The following is an 8,084-nucleotide window of genomic DNA, read 5'->3' on the forward strand; positions in this document are numbered from 1 at the left end:
TAAATATGGCTCAACCCTTTTTCGCATTTAAAAACTTGAATTACTTTTTATCATTTTTCGATCAGTCAGCTGTTTTAAAAAGTTGTACAACCTGACAACAATGATTTTTTATGTAGTAACTTATTACTAAAGAAACTAAAGTTAGATTTTTAAAAGACCGATACGCTGTCACTTTATCATTAACTGTCAACAATACGAAACCCAACAACTTACTTAAACGCCTCGCCGTGCCTTGTTTTTAGTTAGTTAGAAACTAGTGTAAATCCCTTTTTCAGTCAGGCTGAAGTCGGCGTTGACGTCATTTATGTAAACACAACGAACGAATTAGATGACCTTGCATAATTTATTACCAGCTAACTAGATTTGGTTTTATATTATTACTTAAAACAAACACAAAAAATATTTTTTAATTTTTATATAGTTAACAAATTGTAAATGTAGTTAATTATAGTGCATGCTATTGATTTTTGACCAAACTAAAGACTACTAAAGAATGAAGATAGAAAAAACTATTTTAATTTAGAGTTGTCACAATATTTTATATGCTAAAATGTAAATAATTTAATAGGTTTTATACATGGACATTTTTTTTAGTCAATATAACTAACATTATAAATTTAAAAAAAATATAGTTTTTATTTAGTTGGCGGAAAGTTGCTCAGCGTTCCGCCTACTTTTTTAATTCCGCGATATCTTTAAACAACGTTACACAATATACCGTATACCTACTGTGCGTAAGCGTATAGATTAACAATGATCTGTTACATAGATAAGTGTTACTTCATGATAGAACAAATTTTAATACTTTCTAACTGAGTTTTTAAAAACATTTAAAAAAATGGATGATGATTCTGTAGTCATAGAGGTAATACTAGCTATTTGATATTTACATTAAAACTTTAATTAAAAACCAACAAACTAAATTTATACGATTAAATATATTAAAATAAAAAAAATTGTAAATTGGATTTCAGGGATCGCCACTTCATCAATACATGAAAGAATTGGAATTAAACAATTTAAATTTTGATGAGAAACTTAATTTTAAGGAAAACAATAAAAAAGAAATTTGTGTGCATGGATTCTGGTATAACACTTCAATCAAGGTACAAAACTTAAATAAACATGTAGTTGACATTTTAATATAAAATTTATTTTGTTTTTAAATTTAGGAATATTTTTACTCAAAGTGCATTGAGTTACGAAGTAAAATTTCTTACATTTTCCCACTGTCCCAAGATATTCTTGTATCACTGGTATTTATGAAAATGAAATTTAATTTCACATCATAATCTTAAAATAAACAATTTTTAATCAAATTTAAAATGGAATTCTGTGTTTAAATATTGAATTTGCTATCATAAAAAGGAAACAATTTGAAATTTTATTAATTTTGCATTTTTTGGGTTTAAATTAATAATTGTGGGTTCTTTATTGTAGAGTCGTCAATATTACACTGAATATGGACGATTAATTTTGAACAGCAAAATAATATTAGAGGATGATATCGATTATTTATGTTTACAAACTCCACACCAATTTCTTAAATCTGTAAATGTTTTTTCTAACAATCAAGATCTAAATTACTCAAGGTGAAAAAGTTGAAAAAATTTTTGCCTGGTTAACAATTTATCTGATTTTTATAGTTTTTATTTGGTCACGATTTAAAATCAATAGTGTGTTATCTATATAGGCCATAGCTTAATTAAAATTTTTTTTTCAGATACTCTGCATTGATTGGATTTCTATTGTTTGGAATTTTGTCAATTTTCCTTTCGGATTTTACTCCAAACTTTGTACAATTATTATCTTATCTTATTGTATTCTTTGTGATCTGCTTTAATATAAGATTAGAGGTAAAAAATATTTATTTTAATTTAAATTAACATAAGTTAATATAAAAAAGACAATTTTTAAGATAGTCTGTGTTTTTGGTATATTTTTTAATAATATTTACCATTTTTTATGTATATATTTTTTATTAGATTTTTTGTGTTTAGATAATTATTGAAATGTGGAAACGAAGACATGAATCAAATTTAAAACTTCTTCGAAAATTTTTAGCAACAAGCGAACAACTTAACTCTGTTATTCGTAAAAGTATTCAAATTATCCAGGAAATAGAGGTTGTATCAAGGGGTTTTAAATTGTGAGTTTGATATTTTGTTTTATAATTTATCAAATAACTGCTATTAGACATAAAAATTGCAACACCATAGTTAAAAAATTTTCATATGTGTGTAACAAATTTTTTATGTTAAATTATTAATCATTATGAACAATTATAATTTAAAATTGAAAATGTTGATACTAAAGTTAAGTTTTATATGTCAACTATTTTTAAAAATTAAAAAAAGGTTGTTGGCAATGTTTGGCCTATCACACTTTAACATTTTAACCCTTCTAACATTTTGACAAAAAATTAATTTTAAAATGTTTTAGAGTAAATGGGAGAACTCCAATCAGTAGATTGGAAAATGGGAACTCCCCCACATCAAGACTATTTACCAAACTTAGATTTGTAGTTTTACGCTCAACAGTTCGGTCGACTATCGCTTGTCGTCGTGCGACATTGGATTTGTTAAAATACAAGATAAATGTTGATTGTGATTGCGATCAACAAAGTTACATTTGCAACATTCCAGTTAAAGATTTAGGAGCTTGTTTTGTTGAGGTATGTAAGAATAAAAAAATGCGAAAAATATTTTTTTTTAATTTTCCCTTTTTAGAGTACAACCTCAGTAGAGATGTTTAACATAACAGAAGGATATTCACTCAGTGTTTTAAAGTCGCTAAACGAAGTTTTAATAAGACAACGATCTGAATTATTGACCAGGTTGTCATTAACTTTATCAGGAATTACATGGGATTTTACTTCAGAAGGTCTATTTATTTTCAATTCTTGAATTTTTTACTTTTTAAAAAGTACATAATCAGTTTGTATATTGGCAATATAGTTAAAAACTATTAAAAATGATTTTTGTTGCCAAAATAAAAGTATATATAACGTTTTTTAATTTTTAATTTTAGGGTTTATTGAAAATTTTAAAAGTTTATTAGATGAGCCTTATAAGACCACAGTAGATTGTATTACATCTTTACAATGTTCTTATGATGGACACAAAAATGCTGATAATATGAGGAAAGAAAATCTACAAGCTAAACAAGGTTAAAATTTGTGAGAAAAAATTAGAATTAACTTAAAATTCATTTGTAATTAACTTAAAATTCATTATGGCTTTTCTATTATGTTGTTTGTTCAAGCTTAAGCTTAAGTTATCATCACTTGTAGTATTTTAACACCTTTTAAATAATTTTATATGTTTATTGTTATAAAGAGGTGTGAAAATATTTAAATGGTATTACATTATTTATTTTCCTATTCTATTCATGCTCAATAATTTTTGTGTTATTTATTTAATATTTCTTTCATTTTTAGATATAAGTATTATCAACTTTTTTTGTTTAATTTTTTTTAATAACTGAAATATTTAAATTCAAATTTGTTTGATTTATTTTTAGATTCTGCACCCAATACCAATATAACTTCAGTGTTGAAAATTAATCTTAGAAGTTTACAAGTTCATATGCGTGCTGCAATGCATAAGTAAGTCCTAATTCCAAATAATTTTATAAGTTTTATATAGGCCTAATGCATTCTATACCTTTTTTTATTTAGTATTGTATTTGTTTAAAATAATTTTTTAAAACATTTATACATACTGTAATTAAATCATTAGTTGGACTAGTGTATAGTTTGTCTTAGTCTATTGAAACCTAATATTTCATATTTTTGTGGTATGTTGTTGTGGTTTATTAAATGGTTTGCCCCATCAAAATAAAATTCATAATTCAGCTGTATTTCTTTATACTGATTTGGTATATGATTTTTTTTCAGTTCAATTGATTTTGAAGAGAATTTAAAAATAAACAAAGATGACGAATCCAATTTACAAATAACAGGTAAACAATCAGACAATATTTAATCTTGTAAATTATATCACTAATAATATTCAAGTCTTTTATGTGTTTTTTTAGAAAAATTTGAGAAGGTCAAAATGCATTTGGAATCTGGTTTAGAATGTTACGAACAATGTTTAAAGGAAATAAATTTGTTAACTTATAACCATACAACTAAAACTACTTCTGACAATAGATTGGTGGAAATTCAACCACAAGATGACAGTAAAGAGGAGGATAACGAATTTATTGAAATTGATGAAGACATTATTTTAGAAGACCAAGTTAGTTATGTTTAAAATTTTTTGTTAGTTTTAAATAACACACTTTTTTAAACCTTAACATTTTGTTAGGTTTACGAAGGGATAGCTGGAAATTCTGACAGTGATAATGAGGTGGAATCAAACTCCAAAGATCTTGTTGAACCCTCCAAAAAGATCAAGGAGGAATCGGAAAGTGTTATCCAAGAGCTAAGATCGGTTCTCGCTGTTAAAACTTGTGAGAAACAACGAGAAATGTGGAAAAAACAATTGTTTCCTTCATACAAGGGAAAGAACAATGGTGGTGATACAACAATGGCAAACAATGCTATCAACAATGGTACTTACAATAAAAATAATGACAATAATGAATTAGACAATGAGGATAACTATGATGACAATAACAATGGATTTTATAAAAACAATGGCTTAAAAGTTAAAAACCATGGTATTAACAAAGTGGATCCTCATGCGAAATTGCCGGAAGATTTTGATAATTTAGCAGAAACACTTTTAAAGGTTCCGAGAAGAGTTTCAGCTCCAGGGCGCCCCCCGACAAGAAAAAATTTAAGAAAGTTACTGCAAAATAATCATGACAACTTGGAAGATTATAAAACATTTATCCACGACAACAATGCTAACTATGACAATATTAATTATAAAAAGTTACCTTCTAACAACAATGCTAACATAAAGTCACAAAGCTATGACGAGCAACCTGATTGGTCGAGAGGACTAGGAATTGGTTTTTCTGCCTCGATGGCACAGCAAGTGGCCAGAATTGCTCAAACTCGAGTAAACTTAACAAAATGTGAAATTTTAAGTTCGGAAAATGGTGTAGAAGATGGTTTAGATTCTGATTAAATTTTTTATCTTTTTTTTGAATTTTTTTGAAGTATATATGTCAAATTTTTTTGGTGGCTGCTACATTTTTATTTTATTCATTTCTTATTTTAATTTCAAAATTATTTTACTGTCTTTACTTTATTTGAGATTCCTTTATTTTGTTTAAACTATGCTACCCAAGTTCTTGGCTACCTTTTTTAATTTTTAGACTTTGCTGTTAAATTTTTAAATTAATTACTAAATGCTGTTATATTAATTAAATATTTTTTATAGGATACCAAGTAAACACTGTTAAGTATATATTTCTTTAAAAGTACGAAATAGGGTATCAAATAATATTGCTGTTATATGAGAATTACGTTGGTGTGCTACTATTTGCAAGTCTAAGAAATTGTGTTATTTTAGCTGTTGTCTGTTCAAATTACCTTCGTTATTGATTTCACACTGTTGAGTTTTTTTGTTTTGTGAATAAGTGGGAACCAAATTTTATTATTTTTTTTTTATATTTCTTTAAGTTGATATTAAGCTTTCTGTGAACGCAGGGCTTTAAGAAAAAAAGTATGCCATTAGTATGAATCGAACCCGCAACCTTTCGGCTCGTAATTTAATGACACTAACAAACGTATTTGTACTTAAGCCACGTAAAAGCCTTATTTACATAAAAGTTTTATTTATATTATCCAATACATGTACAAACAATTTATGACTACATTATTCTTCTATTACTCTTTCAAAACTTGTGTCACTAACGTCATTATCGCGACCTCTCAATTTCGTTTCCCCCAGTTCAATGTTTCTCTCGCTTTCTGAAGATGACTGGGATTTAGTTAAAATCTTTTTGTCGCTGTTTTCTCTGTAAATTTGGTACGCGGAATATCTGGATATAAATGTAACCTTTTAAATTACTCAATTAAGTTTTAATTTTTTACGATATTGGTGTAGTGGTAAAAACACTTGGCTTTACGATATGAGGTCAGTGGTTTAATTTCCAGTGCGTACATATCATGTACCATTAAGTAAGGAATTTTAAACAATCTTTTTGTTAAGCCTAAAACTCCAATCAACAGGTTAATTATCTGGGAATTTTTTTATATTTAAAACTTCCAAAGTCAAATCAAGAATGTGTCGAAGTAACACATAGGACTCCATGTTTAAGACGCAAAGTTGCCCTTCCACATCAAGGATAAGGAAATAAAAAAAATTAAAAAACTAAAATATAATTTAGTAAACGTTACCTGCTATAAAACTTGTAAAAAATATAAAAGAAAACTAAGGCAAATAAGAACATCGCCACTGCCGAAAAAAGAATTATTAACTGGTGGTTCAACCCGTGCCCTGTCCCATGTTCTTCTTCATTATCGTGCTCGTTTTCATGTTCGTTTTCAACATTTTTATGCTCAGTTCCATTTTCGTGCTCAATTTGACCATTTTCGTGCGAGTTTCCACCATTTTCGTTTTCAGTTCCATGTTCGTTTCCACCATTTTCGTGCTCATTTTCAATACTTTCAAGGTCATTTTCACTATTTTCGTCTCCAGTTCCATTAGTGTGCTCATTTTCATTATTTTCGTGTCCTATTCCACCATTTTCGTTTTCAGTTCCATTTTCATATTCTGTTTCATTGTTTTGCTCGTTTTGTTTAGTTCCAATATAACTCGCACTCGTAGAATTATAAGAAGTAACGTTATTTAAATCATAATCTTTAGTTGTGTTGTGGTTCGTCGTAACTGAGCTATCCTCCTCTAAAAATACGAATTTGCTTGATTTTAACGTCACAATAAATCTGAAGAAATTATTTGTTTAAACATTGACGTCATGTTCTTCAAAATTAATGTGACTATATAAAAATTGTATTTTTTTATTAAATTAAAAAATGTAATTCTTACCTGCATGGGTGGCCATAATGATAAAACAGAACATAATTAAAATCACGTGATACGACGTCATAATGTAACAGTGAAACAACAATCAAATAAATCTTAATTTTACAAAAAGGGGCTGATAAGAAAAGAAAATTTGTTTTTTGTTTATCAGTTCTAATGGTATTGGGGTCAATGGTTTTTTAGACTTGTTTTTCTTACTTGTAACACGGAAAATTTTATGAATTTTAGATAGGCTATACATTTCTCTTAAAATTGTGTGGTGTCTGTTACGTCATAATCTGCTGTTTATGAACGTAGCCCATGCAACGTAATTAACCATATTTTAAACTGCTGATTTACTTATTTTCAAAAATGCTGAACATATTTTTAATAAGAGTTTATAAATTTATTTTTTAATAATAATATACTTTTATTTAAAAGAAATATAAAATGTCAAAGCAAATTAAAATTAAATGTACCCTAACTATTATGCGTTGACTTACTATGGGCCAAAACATATATTTATGTACTCCAGTCTTATATATACACCAATTAAATTTATCCTAACTATAACCACTATTATCTAATACCCATTTATTGCTTTTTTATAATTGCGGTAATTAGTAAGTTTTGTTTTTGCTACAGTTCTCGCATCTTTTTTTATATTACGGACATAAATTTTTTTAAAACCGTAAACTATAGGTAATTTAAAAATACCATGACTTTTTATATTCTAAATAATTTTAAGTTACAATTTTTTAAATAATCTATAGATTATCGCATAATTTTAAGTTATCGTATTTAAACCAAATCCACAGTGTCACTGATCTTGCGAACTGCACAGTTGTACTAAAAACCTCAGCAAGTAAACTTGTTATGAAATTTTTGCCTTTTTCTCCAAAAAATTATTTTTAAATTTTTAAACGAATTTGTTTGAAAGACCTAACATTGTTTAGGTGAATCGGTAATTTTACTTAAGTCAGTTACTTGTTACTTTAGAACTAATATGGTAATGGTAATACTTTATATCTCTATGAGGAAAAGTTTTCTTCTATATAGTAAACAATTTTGATTTTAATTTTGTGTATTACCACTTACTTAAATACAGTCGATGTTTATAAATTAATTAGCAGGCAACTTTTAGACTTAACAATAAAG

At 27.0% G+C, this 8,084-nt stretch overlaps 2 protein-coding genes across 2 annotated transcripts; one reads left to right on the forward strand and one right to left on the reverse strand.

Moving 5' to 3' along the window:
- The first annotated feature begins 729 nt into the window (after positions 1 to 729).
- On the forward strand, positions 730 to 6,015 carry LOC145745518 (vezatin-like). Its single transcript, XM_082563616.1, has 13 exons — positions 730 to 865; positions 975 to 1,106; positions 1,173 to 1,256; positions 1,441 to 1,592; positions 1,724 to 1,856; positions 2,001 to 2,149; positions 2,443 to 2,674; positions 2,730 to 2,883; positions 3,031 to 3,168; positions 3,523 to 3,607; positions 3,899 to 3,963; positions 4,039 to 4,244; positions 4,314 to 6,015. The coding sequence occupies exons 1-13, from the start codon at positions 839 to 841 to the stop codon at positions 5,082 to 5,084; spliced, it is 2,328 nt and encodes a 775-aa protein (XP_082419742.1). The 5' UTR covers positions 730 to 838; the 3' UTR covers positions 5,085 to 6,015.
- Positions 4,922 to 7,145, reverse strand: LOC145745519 (uncharacterized). Its single transcript, XM_082563618.1, has 3 exons — positions 6,951 to 7,145; positions 6,302 to 6,806; positions 4,922 to 5,943 (listed from the first exon to the last, which is right to left on the reverse strand). The coding sequence occupies exons 1-3, from the start codon at positions 7,009 to 7,011 to the stop codon at positions 5,778 to 5,780; spliced, it is 732 nt and encodes a 243-aa protein (XP_082419744.1). The 5' UTR covers positions 7,012 to 7,145; the 3' UTR covers positions 4,922 to 5,777.
- Between the last annotated feature and the right edge of the window lie 939 nt (positions 7,146 to 8,084).

This window comes from Corella eumyota, chromosome 3 (genome assembly GCF_963082875.1).
Source record: "Corella eumyota chromosome 3, kaCorEumy4.1, whole genome shotgun sequence".
In the NCBI taxonomy this organism is placed as follows: domain Eukaryota; kingdom Metazoa; phylum Chordata; class Ascidiacea; order Phlebobranchia; family Corellidae; genus Corella; species Corella eumyota.